The sequence below is a fragment of the Anopheles ziemanni genome, chromosome 3 (genome assembly GCF_943734765.1).
Source record: "Anopheles ziemanni chromosome 3, idAnoZiCoDA_A2_x.2, whole genome shotgun sequence".
Lineage (NCBI taxonomy): Eukaryota > Metazoa > Arthropoda > Insecta > Diptera > Culicidae > Anopheles > Anopheles ziemanni.
The window spans coordinates 58,487,912-58,506,632 of record NC_080706.1 but is presented as its reverse complement, the minus strand read 5'-3'; the positions used below and the strand labels follow the sequence as shown (position 1 = coordinate 58,506,632).

At 38.9% G+C, this 18,721-nt stretch overlaps 1 protein-coding gene across 1 annotated transcript in view; it reads right to left on the bottom strand.

Moving 5' to 3' along the window:
• The window catches only part of LOC131285104 (uncharacterized), a 52,602-nt gene extending 47,601 nt beyond the window's left edge, over nt 1-5,001 (bottom strand). Inside the window, exons 1-2 of the mRNA XM_058313961.1 lie at nt 4,446-5,001; nt 170-725 (exon numbers count right to left, since the gene is read on the bottom strand). Of these exons, the coding sequence (XP_058169944.1) occupies nt 170-725; nt 4,446-5,001 (1,112 nt within the window). The remainder of the gene's footprint in view (nt 1-169; nt 726-4,445) is intronic.
• Between the last annotated feature and the right edge of the window lie 13,720 nt (nt 5,002-18,721).

Here is an 18,721-nt window from a genome sequence, read left to right as displayed (position 1 = left end):
AAGCTAGCCGCGTCGTTTCGTTTTCGTGCAGAGTTTCAACGAAACTCAAAGTGTTGTTTACCTTTTGTATGGGACAACGTCGAGAAAAGTGACAGATCCTGACGGAAAAATCATGATGACCTCCATTATCAATTTGCAGAATTCACAGAGGTTCCTGCGGAAAACTTACCTCGCGTTATAGTAGTTCGACTTGTAGTACGGAGGATGATGGTCGAACACGTAGTTGAGGATGGGACCGGTGCTCTTTAGCAACTTTCGATGTTCACCGACTGGTTTTACGACCATCGCCGGAGTGGTCGGATTAAGGTTCATCGAATTGATCGTTCTATGTCGTTGTGAGGCGACCGTTGAAAATGGCGCTAGCGTACCGCTGGCCATGTCGGGATATACATCGGAACCAGGTCCGCCAGTAGTTGGAAGTTGTACTTGTGGAAGATTTTGTGGAAGCTTAGAAGCTTCGTTGTGCGGAATAGCTGCCGCCATGTGCACGGGCGTGCTGACGTAGGCCATATTTTGAACCATTGCAGCGGCTTGTGCATTTGTTGGCCTACGCGTAGCTCGCTGGTTCGAGAGAGATTCGTTGAGGCTTACCGCCCCGAGCGCTGCATCCACTTCCATTGCTGTGGATACTGTTAGCCCTGCTAAATCCGTCGTAGACAAGGAATTAGCACCGTCAGCGTCAGTAGACAGAATCAGCAAAGGCGACGGTGGTTGGATGATATCGTCTGAAACGGATTCAAATGAAATAAAGAAAAGAAACATGATCAAAAGATACTTTTTTGTAGCTTTAACTGATACAAGGAACTAGAAAAGTGTACCAGAATTTTTAAAATGCCACTGTTAACAGAAAAACAATACCAAATTCGGCTTTTGGCAATGTAAACTTTCAAAATACGGTTAATCTTGTATTGTTGCTATTTATAACATCGAAAATTTCATTTAGTTCACTGGCTGGAAATAGTAAAACTAAAAATTTATTAAAGCTTTGCATCATTTCAGCTATGCTGCGTTAATGCTACAACTGAATTAGCCATTGATCTACTACATATTTTAGCTTTTTTTTATGTATGGATTTCTATGTACACCTAAAACTCGACCAATATTGAACCGTCGCTTCTGAAACTTTTCACACATTAAGTTTAAGTACTGCAGATGTTGTTGAAGGTTTGTTTGATCACTATTTTTTGATAAAATCATCTAAATTTTACAATTTAAACTCAGTTTTACTAACACAAACAAAACAAGCATGTAAACAAATGTCAAGGTGTATCTACCATAGTTACACTAAGGTTTATACATCGCGGGGAAATTGATGAATTATCAAAAATTTTAAATATGTCGTTATTGTAACTATTAAATTCAAACATATCTTTCAAGTATTAGTTAAAACCATAATTCTTTTCTCAATTCCTTCTTCACCGCGCAACGCCGGGGCGTCAAGCTAGTTATATCATAAGCAACAAATAGTCAATAGCAAAATTCGTAATGCTGAACTTTCAAATGAAAATACAAATGTTTTAATTTCAGCTGAACGTAGGATTTGACGTTGATCGTTTTACGATATTGAGGAAAATTTTAAAATATCTGCTTTTGTTGACACGCTCGTGTGAACTTGAACCTTTTGTTACTTCATCAGGACGTCAGTTGTCATACTGTGACCCCGTTCGAGACCTTACATGGTAGACTTCAACGTTTTCACATTTCGGTAAGGAAAATTCAATCGAAGAAATGTTGTAAGCGGAATATAAATTCGACAGCTCCAAAATGTAGCGCACGGCAACAAGATGGGAGTAATCCAATCAAAATTTGCCTCTCGTAGACAGAGACACTGAAGGAGTGTGTTCAACATGAACGTGCCATAGGTTAACCACCATGGTCGCGGTATACCATTATCCCTGCAGTGTATGTGAATGATAGGAACAGCTGAATTGTGCCCCGAAACGTATGAAACCGGTATTGTCACAGTTCATTTTTTCACATCGAAGTACTTTCTCTCCGTTGTACCGGGAAATGAAAAGAAATAAGGGTGTCAGGAGTTGTGTGAAAGTGTGACGTATAAGGACCGATACACGTACAAGCGCCTGGGGGTCGAGTTGTTGTTAGTCAGCGCGAACCAAAAGTCGATTCCGCAAAGGATCGTTTCTAGAGCTGGAGAATTCGTTACAGATGCCATTACCGTTTCGAAATTGCGTGGCGTGAGCTCAAACACCCAGAAGAGATCAAACAGAAAATTTGTGACTACGGAATAAAATGATCTAATGTGGTACCAGACTGATTATTTTGCTGAAGGGCATGATGAATGCTAAAAGGTACAAATATTACTGTAGGCAACTCTCGTTATTTTGCATCTTGGGTTTCAAAAATTTCAAATGTACAAAATAAAACACAAAATGATGAAATGAAAACAAATTTTATTTTATTAAGTCTTAGATTGAGTTTGTGCTCACTAGATTGTCAGTAGGAGTTGACAACATACCAGCATCTCCTTTGCATAACATATGTTAGATTAAAAGGCTTTTGATCTTGTAAAGAAAACTAATCAAACACTCCACAGAGTACCTTAGGTAGATATTAATCAGCTTTACAGCTCCAGGCATTTCAAAATCATTATTGAAGCAGTGATAAACTCCAATAATATGTTTGCCCGCTGGTCACTGCAGCCCGTCATTTAGACGGTAGAGACATTGATGAAGGTTTTTGATTTTATTGGGTTTGATGCAATGCCGTTTTGTCGCTAAAGCGCATTGCTAATTTTATTTGTACCTAGCTGCTTTGCTTCAATGATTTGAAATGCTTCAGGTATTTTGAAAAAAGTACTTGAAAACCATACACAAAACAGTCATTTAAATAATAGCAACTCCATAAATAGCTTCAAGAGATTCCTCAAAATGTACCAAATGGAATGCAAAAGTGTCGAATCGTTTGCCAATTCATCTAGATGATGTTGGGAGTAACTTTTCTTGAGAGAAAAACTTTCAAGGCTGCTCCTCATCTCGAAAATCAATTTATATTTTCTTTCAAGCGAAATGTAGCGCTGACACGTTATGTGGGGAAGGTTCGACTAGTTATACAAAATTAGTAAACGTAAATCAAAGCCAGGTCCAATCTTCCATGAACTTTCGTTGGGAAAGGGGGGGGAGGGTGATGTTTAGTTGGGCAACGGGAAAAGTTCAGATTCACTTTTCTTTTAAAGAGTTTTGCACAGTTTACTGTGAGGTTAGATATATGGCCATTAGGAAAACAACCAAGAACCCAAAAACTTATTCTGCCTGCTTACTTGTGATTTGGCGCGGAATAGAGCATTGTTGAGGAGAGCCCAAGGTTTTTGATGAAATATTAAACAGTGCGTAGCTTTTTTCCTTTCGCTGCACAACATTAAATAAATTATATCTTCTACGATAAAAACTTTTCAAATGAGTGCTATAAACAATATATAACGTAACACATTTTAACTTATAAAAAACAAACAAAATAAAAATAAGATTGCATTTTCGTGTATCCTCGAACTTCATCAAACGAGACACTAACCTGTGGCAAGTTAAAATTGTTTGTTTGTTCAGTTGCCAATCGAGATCGTTTGACTAAAGGTTTGTTCATTCACGCTGTTCTATCGAACTCTGTCTGTGTGTGAACAGGAGAAGGGAACATTTTGCACACAAAGGAAGGTTGCATGTTCGATTGCTTGCTTGCCATGTTGCTTCCACCGCACCGCTCCAAACATCTTGCGTATTGCAGCGAACGAGAGAATCGGAAGGTAAGGCGATTGCGAATTCCTGCTACCATTGGAATTGATCCAAATCAATAGTACACTTTATGTCGTCAGCTCGAATTTTGTTTGCTCAGTATCTTGCCAAAGGGTTTGTGATGGTGTTTTGAGATAGTTCAAACGTAAGCCTTCATAGTGGCCGGAGATAATCGAGATATGTTGCCGATTTAGATTGGTTTGTCTTTTCTCACGACCTGATAATAAGTTAATCTATTTCAGTCTTATGAAGGTGCTTCTTCACGTGAAGAAAATGCTGACAGAGAGACTTAGGTTGGATCGGTTCGAAATTGAGCTTTAAAAATTACCATTGTATTAATAAATTAATAGTGCTCGAGTAATACAATGTAAAAGCTAACATTGATCAACTAGAGGAACATGGGCTTGAGACAGGCTCCTTAGTAACAGAAAGTGTGGTTTGGTGAGGCCTCTGGCGTGGTTCTATTAGTTCAGCAGCTGTCTGCGCCTTCTTGAAACAACAACTGTAGGTACGCCGGCAGATGCTTGATTTACGTCTTCAAAACCTTGCTTGAGTCACGTTATAGTGAAATGCCTGCTGGATGTTGATTATTACGTGAATTTTATTCAATTTCTCTAGCGCCCGTTGACACGTCTGAAGTCTTCACAGAGCTGCCGAGAACGTGCGAAGGACTAGTCGGATTATTAGTGAAAATAGAATTACCTGCTGAGCTGTGCTGCTGCTGCTGTTGGGAAGCCCTCGGGCGTTGGTGTAGGAGGTGCTGATTTGCACTGGTTGAACTGAACGAGTTTTCGATTGCCTCCAGGCCATTGAGCTCCTTCAACCCGCCGGCGGGATCGGATGTAGATCTAAGCCTCACACTGCTCTGATGAGTCGGTAACCGTACGGGGTCATCATGAATAATGACATTTGCGTTGTCGTACCCTTCTTCGTACCCACTGTCGTCGACCGTCACCGCTCGCCTGTCATCTACCTCGCCCTCGTCACCCTCCGGCTCCTCTTCGTCACCGTCGTACACGTCCTGTTCGATGAGCGGTTGTATGTCGGACGCACCAACAATGGCTCGCTGTTCTCCAACAGACAAATGGCCTTGTTTTGTGCCCGTTCTGTGCCCTGAGAACGGTTCAATCTGGCTCCCGTTCTGGATGTCATCGGCAAACGCTGGCCGCCTGTGCTGGGGATCCCTCCGCTCCGTCTGATCCGGTGATGATACACAGTGCGCTATCATTAGTGCAATTAAACAACATTGATACATCATGACGGCTTGCTAAAATGCGCCACATTCACGCTACGACTGCCGACGATCACGGAATGATGACGATGGGGGCGTTTCTGCGGTACGCTGATGACTCCGAACAGTCAGGATCAATGTAACTGTGATTTTCGTTTCGATCTATCCAGGAGGGCTGATAAACGCCAAATTGTTCTTATATAACTGGGAGACATATCTTGACTGATGCTTAATTTGTAGCGGAAAGAGCTGTAGTGCATCTACGAGGAATAAATAAATGACGAAATTATTATTTAGCATTAAATTATTGAAAAAAAACTGATGAATCAGAATTATTAGAGCAACCGAAATATTGAGAAAGCAACTAAAATCATAAAGCTTCATATATTTCAATGTTTTACCAACTATCCAAAACGTCTTTATTAAACAGATTGTTTTCAATTGCAATAAGAAAAAATACATCGAGTATATATGACAGATCATGCTTTCTAGATATAGGACTACTTTAGTTTACGTTCACGGCAAGAGGTCAGGTTTGGAAACGCGCTACCGGTCATGTGCAAACTGGTGTAGCCGCATTTTAAAGACTACCTTATGACAAGATTTTATCAGTTAATGCCATCCCGTAGCATGTAAGATTGAGGAAAAGTTGAGGTGATGACATACATCTGCTAATTTAAGGAAGAAAAGTATTTTAAACTTTTTTTTTGTTTTAAAGCTTCCCTCTTTTCTTCCCCATAACTACATGCTATCCCATAACACGGTTGAGGCTAGGGTTATATTAGTTTCCTTTTCTAGCAATATTATTTTTGGGTCGTTGAAATAATGAGGGGAAACTAACTGAACCGGAACATGTTGTGTCATTTAGCGTCCTAAATCCAAAAAGGCGTTCCTTCTACATATAGAAACTTCCATTCCATGGCAATGTTCGCGAAAACTGAATTCCTACACATCCATCCCTGTTAGTTGTTGGACAGCACTGTTTGGGGGAACCCATTCATGGACCATTTCTTGTTTCAGAGGAAAAAAAAAGAAAAGGCAGGAGAAAACATGGCATACCCATGGCGTAGCTCGTTACTTGCTTCCTCTGTTTTTTGTGTAGCCTTTTTCTGTTTCAAAAACGACTGTGAGACGGTATCAGACTCGTCACATGTGGTTTGTGGTGCATGTTTTTGGTTGAATGAATTTTACTTTGTTTGCGCCTTTCATCGTTCGCTGTTCACTGATGCTGAGGCATTCGCACTGCTACGATAGTTGAATGATCGGTCGGAATCCTTCCAGGCCTTTAAAATAAAAAAAAGTGCACTGTTAGCTCTGTTGGTGTGGAGAAAACTTTTACCACAAAATTGGCTGTGATATTGGTTTCGTTTTTTCATCTTATCCTCTATCGATTCCTTTCTAATCGATGAGACCTACAGGCTGTTTGTTGGTTATGAGTTTTTGTTTCAGCTTGTCAAAGTAGCAGCCAATCAACACTTTCCTCAAAACAAGCGAAAATGTAATAGGCAGTAGCTCAGCAAAATAGTGTGGTTCGAACCTCTGCTCGTGGTGCAGTTTTCCACAGAATGAAAATTTTGATGATATTTTTTATGTAAAAACCGTGCTCACAGAAAAGCTCTTACACTGATTGGATAAACCAGTAGTGAATCATGATAATCATTCTTTATCTCCTTCCAGGTTTATGTAGGTTGTTTCGAAACATCGGGAGTAGGCTTTTCACGTAGAGTATCGAAACATGAATTTATCATTCCATTATTTGCTCTCACGACTACAAGACAATATTTTCGATAATAGAAGGATATTTTATGTTATGTTTATGCAGCTTGTTACACACTGTGCAAAGGCAGAAGAAAAACTGGAGGTCATGTTAAATTTAGTGAAATCTTCAAGCATCAATATGCATTACAAACAAACGCCAACTTACAGGGTACTTACTAAACCTTATAGCGACGTATGAAGTAGAAAGCTAGTGCCCTGCCAAGTCATTTTATTTTGCCTCAGAGTCCCTTGTCTGTAAGGCAAGTAAGAATCAGTATCAAACAAAGAAAACTTTTGACCATGCTCATTGATGTACAGAACCAGTTGTCCTATACCAGTTTCGTCAAAGTTGTTGAAGAAACTTTCACTTTCATCTTGCAGGGCACTACGGCTGATTGGATGAGGAGTTGGATAATATCCTTACTTCCGTGCATGGCGCGACAAATGCTGAGCGATCTTTTTCAAACGAAGATCTATTCACAGCCGTGCACGTTATCTGTGGTTTCGATAATTTAAACATAAAAGGGATAAATTTTGAATGGCTTTATGTACTCAAAGTAAAAATAGTTGTATAAAGTAACAATAATCTGAGACGAAATATTTAGTTTGATAAGGTTCGTTTGGCCGTTTCGTTTGTTCCGGGTATACTAATTTCTTGAAAAAGTATACTCCATTCATTACGGATTCTGAAAAATCATGTTTCATGCTCGTTTCCTAACAGCAACTATGAACTTTTACATTTCATTTCCAACACACGTTTACAGTCGTTAAATTTTTGTCATTTCACTCATATCCTCGAGTAGAGTAGAAAATTTTCGTAGTTATTGATTTTTAAAGTTATAGTAATACCTCAGTTCGTGTTTTCCTTATGAAATAACAAACATGTTGGATGTTTGCACACAATGGAATATGTTTTGGCTCAACTTAAACAGTATTGGTGAAAGGGTAAGCTAATAAATTATGTATACTAAGCTCTATGTTTTAAACTTGTATTAAAAATATGAATTTTCGAAGAAAACTATCAAATGAAACGTCGTGTAGTAAACAACTTCTTAGAGGCCATGAGTTTAGTTTTCCAGATATATAAGTAACGGTTTCCCAAAATTAAACAAAACATTCACACATCAATTTCAGCAGAATAATAAAAGCACATTTCCATAAAAAAAAAAACAAATTGAATAAATTTCGGGATGTGACTTAGTGATCATAAACGGAATACCTTTTTAACGATACGATTGTATTAATTATGTGCTATCAAATAATCTAAATCCAGATCAGCGCTTTATTATAGTGCTGTTTTATTTAATTTCATACAAACATTTTCAAATCAAAACATGTTGTTGGTCGATCGATCATTCCTTAGGAAATAATGACAACATATTACATTGTAAGAATATACGCATGCACATGACAGTAACAATGCATAGTCTGATAGCTCATCCCCAAATAATCAACTTGAAAAAGCTCCTTTGCATGTGTTCTGAATAGAACTAACCCTCCGAAAAACTACGTTGTCATCGTGGATTGCCTGTCGATCAGTCAAATTTTTCATATAATGTCATGATAAAAAATCGTGCAAGGTGACTCAGCTGTGTTTTAGGGCATCTGTTCGATTTTACACATAAATATTACACAAACTAAAATCGATAACAACATGTTTTTACTGCTCTGACATCGAACGGTTACTCAATGGCAGATAGATATGTATGAAAAATGAAATGAAACAAAAATGTAACACACCACGTTTCGATGGACTTTTACTATTTTTGACGGGAGAGGTTAGTTTTACCTCGTTTATAGGTATGTCAATCCAAATGAAATTTCGTAAGTATGGATATTGTGCTGTGTCAATTGTGTAAGGTAGCATTTATCAGAGCTATATTTACTAGAAGAGGTAAAACATAGGATCCTACCTAAACAAACAAGCAACCAAACCTGAACCACGCTATTTCCAATAGGAATGTTTACGAAATTTCAAATAGGAAAAACTTTTCACACAAATAAAAAATAGAAAGATAAATGATGCATACTTTTGTATACTTTCGCTGAACAAAAATCGAGTAAAGTGAAAGAGTAATTAAGGGACATTTAGTATTATCGGTCATTTCCTGTAGCAGAAGAGAACGTTTGTACTTATTAATCATTTCAGTAAACAGACCGTGGTAGGCACTTACGTTGTATCAAAGAAGTCGTCATCTAATTACAATATTCGATGACTACAATACCAGCATTTATTTCATTGCGAACTGATTATAAAACTTAATCAACATATGGTTCATGTCTTTTCACTAATTCCTCTGTCGGATATGAAATCAGGTATTATGTAAATTTGGTACTTATTGTTTCTTATTTATATCGAAGAAATTTTTTAATGTTATTTTTATTTCATCGTAATAAACAATACATCAACCGTGCAAGTATGCTAAAACTTATTTACAGTTAATATTTTCATCGAAAAGTAAAGCAAAGATCGTGTTTCGCAAATGGTCGAAAACATTCAAGATCATCAACAGCAGGGAGCTTGAGGTCTTTCCACCAAATGGCTCCCAAATCGCTCACTAAATATAACCAAGCAGGAGGTTCCATCATGACACAGGCGAAATTTTGGCTAGTGCTTGCAAAGTAGAATTGCAAAGCCGGTCGGTTGTGATTTCCAATAGCGTTATGCAAATGGGCGTCGGAACGTTTTATGTAAATTTGAAACGGGGACCTGTTCTTTTCCACAGTGACCATCCTTCGTCGGCAGCGTTGCTGGAGGGAGTATCATTGGAAATAACAACATCTCCGGTCCCAATCTGTATAAGTTACGAGCCATGATGGTGGAAACGCGTTGCTTACAGTGCAAGGGTCAGGTAAAAGGCTCTTAAAGATCTCTTTATTTTAGTTCGCCGTTTCAATGATGGCTGCCTTGCCAATGCTTAGTGGCTGGGCAACCTAATAGATAGCTCGATAAATGAGACCGTAGTTCGGAAGAGATTGGAAGTTCGTGTTACGAGCCCTAAGAGAAGAATAAGATAAACGTCATTTACTCGCATTGGAATACTCGTATAGGGATGCTGACGGAAAGATGAAAGTAGTTTAAATGTGATTAAAATGATAATGATGGTGTCCTGGGAAACACGAACATCGCATTTTATGTATTTTTAAACACCGGAACATCACAGTATTTTTCATTCAATAACATAAAGATTATAGAAGTTATTGAGCAAGATATAATATGTATGTCCAAGTCGTTATCTTAATTAACAAACAAAATGTGATCTGAAGTTTAATTGTATCTTTGCTATGTTCCTTTACTGTGCAAATAAATAATGAATGGTCACTAAAGCAAGTGTTTATATTATATTTCCCTAAAACAAGAAAGTTCGTGAGGGTAAAGTAAATCAATAAAATAGCTACCGAGGCTAAGAAACGTTTTTTTTTGTAGGTTTTGTTAAAGAAAAGAAAACAACGGAAGGATTTTATGTTGAACCCTTCTCGTGGGTCTCGGCACGAAAATATATGCTGCGGGCTATAGAGTGAGCGAGAAATACAGAATCACCCGTTTCAGTTAAGGAACAATGGTCCCATCATTTAAAGCAGACTATCAGCCTTCATCGCACAAAAAAAGGTGTTGCGGAAAATGGGTTGTAAATATTCGAAAACCCCAATATAAGAACAAGTTCTTTTTCATCGTTGGCTGTATTTGCCCAAAACTGTGGATATCAGAAGGTAAAGTTGTGTTTCCTGCGGTAAAACAAACTCTTCTAGTTTAACAATAATACAAAAAACAACATTTTCGGGCAATAAGGGTTTGAGTTGTTCTTAGAAAGAGTCACAAGGAATCCATTTCTTTCTCTACAAAGTAAGGCGTTGGAGTAGATCTGTTGCTGCTGTTGGTTTTTTTTTTTCATTGAAATCTTCACAAACCTCGCAGCCATGTCCATCTCTAATGACCAACAATTAGCTCTATCTTTGGGGTGCTACCCCAAGCTCTTTATTTCCGCTGAATGGGCAGGAAAAGGGTATAACGGAGCGCCCTGTTGCCCATTTCGTTATAACAACAAGATTTCTGGAGAATAGGTTTTTTTGCTAACTGTCGAGGCAAAGAAACGTGGCTTATTACCACGTTTCACGTAAAATAAAAAACAACCCTGAAAAGCGTGTACGTTGAAAGTTTCGTGGCTATACTTCGATTCTTTCAAATCCCAATTTCGGGTTACTTTGTAAAATTTTCAAGAAATTTCAATCTCACAATAAATATACAAAAACGTTTTTTTATTATTTCAGTTTCGCGAGCAGTGTTTGGCATTTTGCGAAAACAATCTTTTATGGAACACGTTAAAATTATTAATTCATGTGCATGTAGAGAATATGAATTGTTAATTTGGATTAGGGATACTGTCTTAGCGTGTATCCAGAAGCTAAACCCTTCATTGCCTTAGTTATGACTTTCGGTGCACGTAAATCACGCAAAGGCTGCAACAAATCGCATCTTGCTCAAAACGATGCAATGAATGCTAATATGTCAATACATTTAATCTATTTTCATGAGACAGCAACGATCGTACTGTGCTACAACGATTGTATCATCATTCATTAATCAAGAAAGTAACAATAGCGTAACTGGTCAGCTGTTGGCACAGATCGATTGAAAATGTCCTGTCATACACCAAGCAAGTACAATGGACAACTCTAGATGGCACAGTGAAATTCTTCATTCATCACATGAGCTCTGACAGCTTTACTTGAGTTGTGATTAATAACGCCCCATCATTCTGGTCTATGAAACTAGAACGCAAACTCATGCCAACAGTAAAGAAGCAAACAATTAGGTGTATTTCATAGAGCGGTTGTTCAATGAAAAGATATTCCGTGCTCTTGACTGATGATGATAAACGGATACCCAGATAGCTTGGGCGGAACGACACCTCTTGATTTGTAAATATGTAGAAGAAAATCGGTATTATTAATATTATGATTTCAAATCATTGTATTATTATTATTTCAAATTCCTTTATTATTGATATTATTATTTTAAATCTCAGAATTTAACTTGACTATTTTCCACGAATATTTAATAAAGCAAATTTCAAACCATCAAAATTATCTGGTGCCTTTTATTATTAAAATTAAAAACAGATTGATTGGATGAGTAATAGAGTAGTAGATACCAAAATCAAATATAAATATGTACTTTACCAACTTGTTTTGATATAATAATACAACTCTGCAGAAAAGATTGACAGGTAATTGTTCACATTAATCGTAATCGCTATGCTTAAAGCCCAATAAAATAAATATAGAACTTTTTATAATTCAATATTCTGCATGGCAACATAACAATTGAGTCGAAACAAACAGTTCTGTTTGTCATCCGAAGCCATCGTTACCAATATTGGTATGTCAGCTCTACTTCCATAGTTTAACAAACGAATAGAAGTTATCCTCACATCCTAACATTGGTGAACCATTGCACATACCACCTTCAAATGCTGAATACTGGAATGCATCGTTTATTGTGTGCAGTGCATTTGGATGGTTTTTAATAAAACTGAAGCGACAAGTGTTCTTCTTGACTTAACGGCCATCTTGATCATGCCTGTCTATTAAGGGCTTGAAAATTGATTTTTTCCCCTTTTGTACGTGGATAGGCAGTTCTCTCCCACGCCGGTATTTGAACCCACGCCGTCAAGACGGGGAACCTCGGCGCTCCTGGCGGCTGTTTTTCTAACCGGCGCTACCGCTCGGCTGTTGCTGATCCCCCAATGAAGTGAAGAACCATTGATTGAATATTCTCTATGATGCTTTGTCCCAGCAAAATCAAATTTATTTAGTGGATAGTCATGAGTAAATTACAAAGGAAAACATTGAAGGTTCAAACGAATAAATAGTATTTACATGCTGTAGTACTTTTGTATTTTCAACCATTTTTCTTTGTTGCATCATGAAAAGTAAGTTTGAATCGTTTCTCTATTCGTTTAGTTTAAATATATTTTTTTAATGTTTTTGCTATTTCAAACGGAACCAGTAACTGTTTTGCTCTATGGCTTAAACTTCATGCAGAATCTGTATATTTCAGCAGCACGACAAAAGCCATTGGCTATTTCCTCTGCAGGCGAATTATAGAAGACCACCCGGAGCTGAATGGCTATAATATTCATGGGAGCAAACATTTTCACACTTTTATCGACGTCATTTATGCCGTCTGCCCCCAGGGTGTGTGTTGCGCATTGGACAGCGAATAAGGGTAAAAGCTTCACTCTAGCGAACCGGAGAAGGAGAAGGTGGCTGAAATGGGGCAAGTTTTAGTGTTTGGCTAAAATATTCCGGAAAGCGAGAAATAGAGACAGATTCCAGCAAACGCGGTGCCTTGAGTGGGTGCTGAATACTGAAGCCAGGGCTGTGGGAGGGAATTGTATGCGGAAGGAAAGTTAGCGGATGGGTATGGTTTTCATTGCGGATTTTGTGTGCTTTCCCATGACATGTATTCCCCAAATCTGTTACGTCGGCAAGTGCGGAAAAACGAAGTTGCACAAAAAATTGACCTTCGGTAAGGCCGAGAAGCAACTGTGCGCCGTGGGTCCGGGCCGGATAGGACACTCTTTCCGCTCGGTGTCCGGTGTATTTTTTTGTCCTTGAATCCAAACACCACCAACTGATGAAGTTATGTTGGTCCACATTTTGTCCTTTGATTGCAGACGGTGGTGAAGAATGGCAGGAGAGATTTATTAACATAATTTATGGAATGTTTGATGGTCTCGAAATACATCGCTCCGGCGTTCCATCACGTCCTGCTTCGACGGTTGAAACTGAGGGAAAAGAAGAATGCCCTCACTTTACTACCGAGGATTTGACCAAAATAAAACACACTGAACAGATCCATTTAAACTCCTCGACACATTTTGGATGATATGAAAAGAGAGAATAATACGCCGCTATGTAAAATGGTTGAAATTATTCGTCGTGGAATTTACTGCACCATTCACGCTGATCCATAATACGTTTCCTCATGAGTAGGATTGAAATTGAGCTATCATACGCTCGAAAAGAGATTTCAACGGGCTGGTTGTATGAAAAATGATCATAGTTAGTGCTAAATGTTAATTGAAAGGACCGTAATGCATTTACAACGATAAATTATTTTAATTTGAAAATATTGCATGACTTATTTATTTAATAGAGAGCATTTTGTTTTTTTGTTTTTTTATAGTTAGCAGTTTTGTATCGCTTTTTGAAAGCATAACGTTAGCAGCAATATGACATTTCACTTTCTAAAGTATATGTGTTAGTTTCAATATTTACAAATGGTTTGTGCTATCTCCATCGTTTCTATCCGACGTCACCAGGACATCCCTCTTGTACAATTGACAATGATTGACTGATTCATTCAACCTTTTCTCAATCAATCTTCATCAAACATGATCGATTTGACGAATTACTATTGGTTTTCATTTTTCCGTTTTCAGCATCCAAAGCTTAAAAAAATATATGCGTACACACAAATATATACATTTAGAACCATCTGTCCAGAGTTCATGTTGGTTAGTGGTTAGTCATGCTGCATTCAATGGTAACACATAAAGTGAATAAGATGGTTATAATCGGTGTATTTTGCATATGATTAAATATATTTTAATCATCAAACTATAAGCTACGGTGAAACAATGATTTATGAGTAAAAGTAAACGTCGTGCGTTCCATGGTTCGTTCTAGTTTTTAATCCAATAGAAAATATGTATTTACTGGTCGGTCTGCACTTCGAGGTCATTATAATGACTTACACAGATTACTGTGCACTTTACTCATGCAAAAAAAACCTCATTCCGACAGGCTTATATTGTTGATATCTTGGAGCATGTTAATACGGCCGATTTCTTTGAAGCTTGCAGCACATGGCAAGTATTATCTCCAAACTTGTACGATTATTGATTCATTTTTCCATATCTATTATTTCCATATCTATGTTTTTAAGCCATTACAATATTTGTTCAGTTATAAATATTATGCAATGTAACACATAACACAGGAGAACCATTTAAGCTGTCACCAGTTACATCTTTATTCCTTAGTTTGCTCTGGCATATCATTCCTTTTACTAGACTTTTTACACCCTCCTAAATTGTTGTATTTATAGTTACACCCTTTTAAACAGATAAGTAATTATCATTGTGAAGTGGTTTGCGTGCAAAGGAAAAACTTCGATAAAATGGAATCAATTTGGCGTTTGCTATATCGAATAAAACTATTCTACATTTAAAGTAGTTTGAACACGTTTCGTGTATACTTCGTTTAAAAGATAAAATACAATGAATTTCAATGATGCGCATTTGAGCTTGGTAGCCTTTTAGAGCGCCAACTATTTATTCATTCATGTGCCGTGAAGTGCTTCTATTCCACGCTTGTATAGGTTTGGCAAATAAACCGGAAACGCATGTTTTGATGGCACGAAAACTTTTTCCTACCAAATCATAGACTCCACGGATTGCTCTACGGATTTGTAGCTGTTGCTCTTGAAGATGACAATTACGAGTTTCTCCGCCCGTCTATCTCCATCACCGAAAGTACAGACACGAGCGAGACCATCGAGCTGAAGCAGAGATGTAGAGTTATGCTGTCACTTAGGTTAGCCAGAAGCGAGGTGGAAAAGTATGTGAAATAAAATTTGATGACAATTTTGCGCCACATAAGCGAAACTTTCGAGTACTTATTGCACGAAACAGTTCCTGTTAGGGTGAAGAGATGGGTTTTCGTGGTTAGGATTGTTGGCTTCAACAGCAATTGAGCGGCGTAAAACGAAATGTATGTCGCAGCTAATCCTGAAATCATATCATGATCTTCGCAAGTACTTTTTGTCCCGTGAATATGTATCTGCGTTGCATTAGTATGTTTTACTGTCATCACTTGGAGGAGTATTTGTTTGGTTTAAAGAATTAACCAAATTGCAAGCAGCTTTGTATATATAGCATAGGAAACAATTAGTTGATTTCAAATTGATGGTGAATTATTCAATTTTTACATAGTTTGGAAAGATAAACGGATGTTGTGAGGGAGCAAGTTGCAAATTTCTCTTTTATAAAGCGCTGAACATCAAATTCTTTAAGCTCGCCTCCCGAGCCAAATCTTAAAATAAATCCATATTGATTGGTTCATTTCGCAGGTTTGGTGAAGGATTGAAAACTTCCACAAAACTTCTATCGCTGAGAGATTTTATGTCGGGGCACGCGAGGGGAAACACAACATACTGGGAGCTTTATTTCAGCAACTTCGCCCTTAGGGGCACGGACCAACTTTACTAATTAATTTACCAAACCGTCCACGCTGGAGGTCCGATCGAAAGGACCATTCCTACGAGTAGCCCTCGGGTTTGTTGATACCGTCTCAAAGGCTTCGGTATATCGTTCGAGCAAGGAACGGTTGCGGCGGTATTGCAGTAACGGTTAAGGACGTATACTCCCTGGCTCCCAGCAGGTTCACTAAAGCCGTGGGCAATGGGTGAGAATTGATTTAATTAGATTTTGCGTTTGTTTGACCCCACCATTCTTATTCACCTTGTGCTATATTGGTTTATAAAGACTGCGCGTATGGCCCATGCCATGCGAACCATTAGGAGCTACCAAACACGAGGTCAACGAGGCTAAAGGGTTCGTTTGTGGCACTTAATCTTGCACCTTTCTTGATGGTCGATATTTTTCATTTATATTCATTATGCGTACCGTGCGGTAAGTTGCCCGTACACTGGCCGTAATTGGCTGAGTGACCGCTTCACACACACACACGAGTCTGCGTCTATGCTAGCAGCGACCGTTGCGGTCAATCAAGGAAATGCCATCCATTGACTTTTCTGCGTCATCTATCATGTGAGATTAACAGACCACCGAATGAAGTCACCGGTGGGCAAACCCTCCGAGGGGTCGTCTCAACTTTCAAGGGTTCTGGGAAAATTGCGCCTGGACGTGATTGATCACGAATCACTGCTGGGCACATGTCGACCGCTCTTGCTTTCACAGCGGTTCTGCTCGATGCACCGGGTGCCGTTTGGAAAGCACTGATTGGAGAGCTTAGTGCATTACGCCAATGCTCTTACCGAACGCGGCCCATGCGCGGCCATGTTTCCATCGAGCCAGGTGACCGATGACGTATCCATCTTGCGGAAAGAATCTTACAAATCCGCTGCCAAGGATTAGCAAGTATCCTGAAAGATGTTACTAGCATTTCGGTGAGTCAGCTCGGTTGGTTGATTTATTTTTCCAGGTATTTCGCCATGTTTGTCAGAGTGTGCAGAAATATATGGCACGTCTGACAACCAACAAACAGTGGAATCATCTGCTACGTGTGACAGCAAGTAATCAGCGTTACAACACGAGCGTAGCTAGAATATTCAGCTCAATCTGCGTATGATGAATCTGCAAGGGGTCCCATGCTCTGGTCGGAATCGAAATCCGAACTTCAGAGTGACAGCTGTAGAATCGTCACTGCGTCGCGTTTGGTTTCCTTGACGTGGTAGGAATGAAATGTGCTTTGAGGCACGTCTGGAGTTTTTATTTTTGTTTCACTTTCGTTCGCCTTCAAAATGGCACCCCGATGACGTTTCCGATGGTCGTTCGCCTGACTTCACTCTGGAATGCTATCAGCGTGTCATTTTGCCTTTTGCTCCCGCTCCCCCACTTACCTAAAAGCGACAACGGAACACGTTGTTGCACACCGTGGCATGACCCTCGAAAACTAAATAAATCAAACACGCACCATAACCGTCCATCCATCTTCTGCTTTTTCCCTCGAATCGTGTGGTTAAGACAGTTGTGATTTGAAATCGGAAGAAAGAAACCTACGGCTGGAATGTAACGTATGATGCGGGGCTAGTAAAATGCAAAGCACCTGCTGCGCACGTGAAAGTCAGCTCGTGGTTTTGTTGAAAGAAAAGAGCAAAGATAAGTAGAAGTCAAAGAACTGTGCTAGAACGATCCTGTAATAAGCTTCCCCATCTAGTTCCGTAGTCTCAGGATCTGTGAACCCTTCTAGCTATCAGATGAAGTGCAATTTTCTCCAACTTAGCGATGTTCAACACTTTCCGAGCTTCTGATGGATGGCTAGACGAAGCTATCCTGGTACAAACTTATTTGCATAGCACCGGTTTCGAGGACCGTGGATTTAATCGGCTGATCTATGCATGTGAGCGAATCAGTGAATTTTGTGGATGTTTATGGTAAGTAATACGAATAATGTCTATCCAAGAAAGAATACCTTTCAACAGGTATTCCTTAACTATACTCTAAATGGATCGCTTAGCACAACCAGTAATAGAGGAGCATGGAATAATACATGAAAATCCTATTCAAAATATGTCAATTCGAATAGTCATGTAAAAAAGATAACTTTTTATTACAAAATGAAAAGTAATGATTTGTTCTGTCATCACTTGAATGATGAATGGATGAGAGGGGTACAAAGTCTTGCTTGTTTGTATTGCAATAAAATATTGAATGTGATACATAAACCTTATCTCTTTCTATCATAAAAGGACAATAACGATGTTGCTCGCAAGACTTTAGGCTACAATCCAGTCTTGGTTGCAAGGACTTTGGTCGCATTTCTTCCCATGTTTTTTTCTTCCTAGCTCGTTCGTTCCCATTTTAATGAGCCATTGAAGTAAGGAGAAAAATCATCTTTTTGTGGCCCGGAAGAAAATTCCAAAATATGGCCCTGCGCACATTAACACTGCGTGGTCGTCCGTGTCCGATGCAGGATGGGCCGGATGTTGAAAGTTGATAAAAACCGGAAACAGGAAATTAATGGAAGTTTTATGATTGTTTCTAGAATGAAAATTGGCCACAGCTATTTCGAAGATTTTTTATCAGCGTCGCGCTGATGATGATGTTGAATGGCGATGGTCAATAAAGTTTAACAACTTCCCGCTGCCGAAGTCGCTCGCCCCACGCCCAACACACGGGGGTGAGCAATGTGTTTGAAATGCCAGTGAATCACAAGCCTGTTAAAATTCTGCGCTATT